At 36.7% G+C, this 1,697-nt stretch overlaps 1 protein-coding gene across 1 annotated transcript; it reads left to right on the forward strand.

The window, feature by feature from the left end:
- The first annotated feature begins 291 nt into the window (after positions 1-291).
- Positions 292-786, forward strand: LOC127078983 (uncharacterized). Its single transcript, XM_051019401.1, has one exon. The coding sequence runs from the start codon at positions 292-294 to the stop codon at positions 784-786; it is 495 nt and encodes a 164-aa protein (XP_050875358.1).
- The last annotated feature ends 911 nt before the right edge of the window (positions 787-1,697 follow it).

Below are 1,697 nucleotides of genomic sequence, written 5' to 3' on the forward strand. Positions count from 1 at the left end.
ATGAACCACTTTTCAAACTTATTGTTGTTGAGGCTTTTAGTGCCAAGTGTTTTATAATTTTCGTTGCTTATCAAATGATTTCATTTTCAATCAAATGGTTCAAATATGGTTTGATTTATGTTGAGTAGCATCCTACTTAGAAGGTACATGTGTTATACCTATTTTATTTATTTAACTGTCGGGTTGGGAAGTAGGGTGTTACTTAGTTGTATTAGAGAAGGATGGTCCATATGACCAAGTTTTATAATGTTGTTTACTCCCTAGTATGTGACATGTGTATAAACACTGTCGATGCCTGTTTCTTATAATAGTTGTGTTCTGGTGTGTAGGGAAATGGTTGGAAGAAATGACCAAGCGATTGCTGATGCTTTTGAGTCAATGGCTCAAATGTTGCAGGATCAACAGAACCAGGCTAGTGATGAGTTCTGTGGATTGGAGAAATTTCAGAGAAACAATCAGGCATGGCTCAGAGGAATTAAGAAGATTTTCCGAGTGATAGCATGTAATGAGGAACAAAATGTGTTGTTTAGTACTCATATGTTATTAGAGGAAGATAAAGACCGATGGAATAATGTGCGTCAGAGACTGGATCCTGTAGGTACTGATATTACTTGGGTTGTGTTCAGAACGCATTTTCTAGAGAAGTACTTTCCTAAGGACATGTGCAGTAATAAGGATATCGGGTTCCTTGAGTTGAAACAAGGAAATTTGACAGTTGCAAAGTATGATGTTAAGTTTGAAGAGTTTACGGAGTTTTGTCCACACTATAATAGTACGACTGCTTAGGGTCTAAAGTCTATCAAAGTTAGAGAGCGGCTTGAGACCCGAGATTAAGCAAGGTATTAGGTGTCATGAGATTCGCCGGTTTTCCATGCTGGTAAATAAGTGCAGAATATATGATGAGGATAATAGACCCCGGTCTACTCATTATAAAAGTTTTAGTGGGAAGAAATGGAAGGATCATAATCGTGTAAAATTGTATAATGCTTCAGCTGAGAAAGGGAAGCAAAAGGCTGATCAGAAGGTTGTAGGTGGGAAAGAGTGAAGTGGGGGAGGGACTCCTACTTCTGTGAGATGTTTCAGATGTGGTGAGTTTGGACATCTTATTTCTGAGTGCAAGAGCACAAATGTGAATTGCTTCAAGTCTAAGAAGTCAGGTCACCGATCTACTGACTATAGGAGTACAACCTGACTTGCTTCTCAAAGGACTATATTGTGCTGCATCTTCAACTATTCTTTTCTTCTCTATTTAAGGAGCTAAAAGTATTAGGGAAAACAACACCAATAAACACCAATTGGCACAAAAAGAGAAGTCGCTCTATCAACATAAAAGTATAAGTTGAAACTTAGGATTTCTTATCCTTGTATATCTTAGAAATCCCTATATCTTAAAAGAGTTTATTTTGTTGTGTATTATTTATACATCTCTGATTGTATATCAAGTGTATATTTCCAACAATCATTTATTGCTAGGTAGATTGTTAGAATTCTCCTACTAAGTATTTGAGCATTGGAAGTCTTTGCTTGTGTAGTTGAGCAAAGAAGTCTCTTACTATAGTGTTTGAGAAAAGGAATTATCTTGCTTGTGTGCTTGAGTAAAGAAGTCTCTTACTTTAGTGTTTGAGTAAGGGAAGTTCCCTACTTGTGTGCTTGAGCAAAAAAGTCTCTTACTTATGTGTATGATCAAAGGAAATCTC

The sequence above is a fragment of the Lathyrus oleraceus genome, chromosome 5 (assembly GCF_024323335.1).
Source record: "Lathyrus oleraceus cultivar Zhongwan6 chromosome 5, CAAS_Psat_ZW6_1.0, whole genome shotgun sequence".
Classification (NCBI taxonomy): Eukaryota; Viridiplantae; Streptophyta; class Magnoliopsida; order Fabales; family Fabaceae; genus Lathyrus; species Lathyrus oleraceus.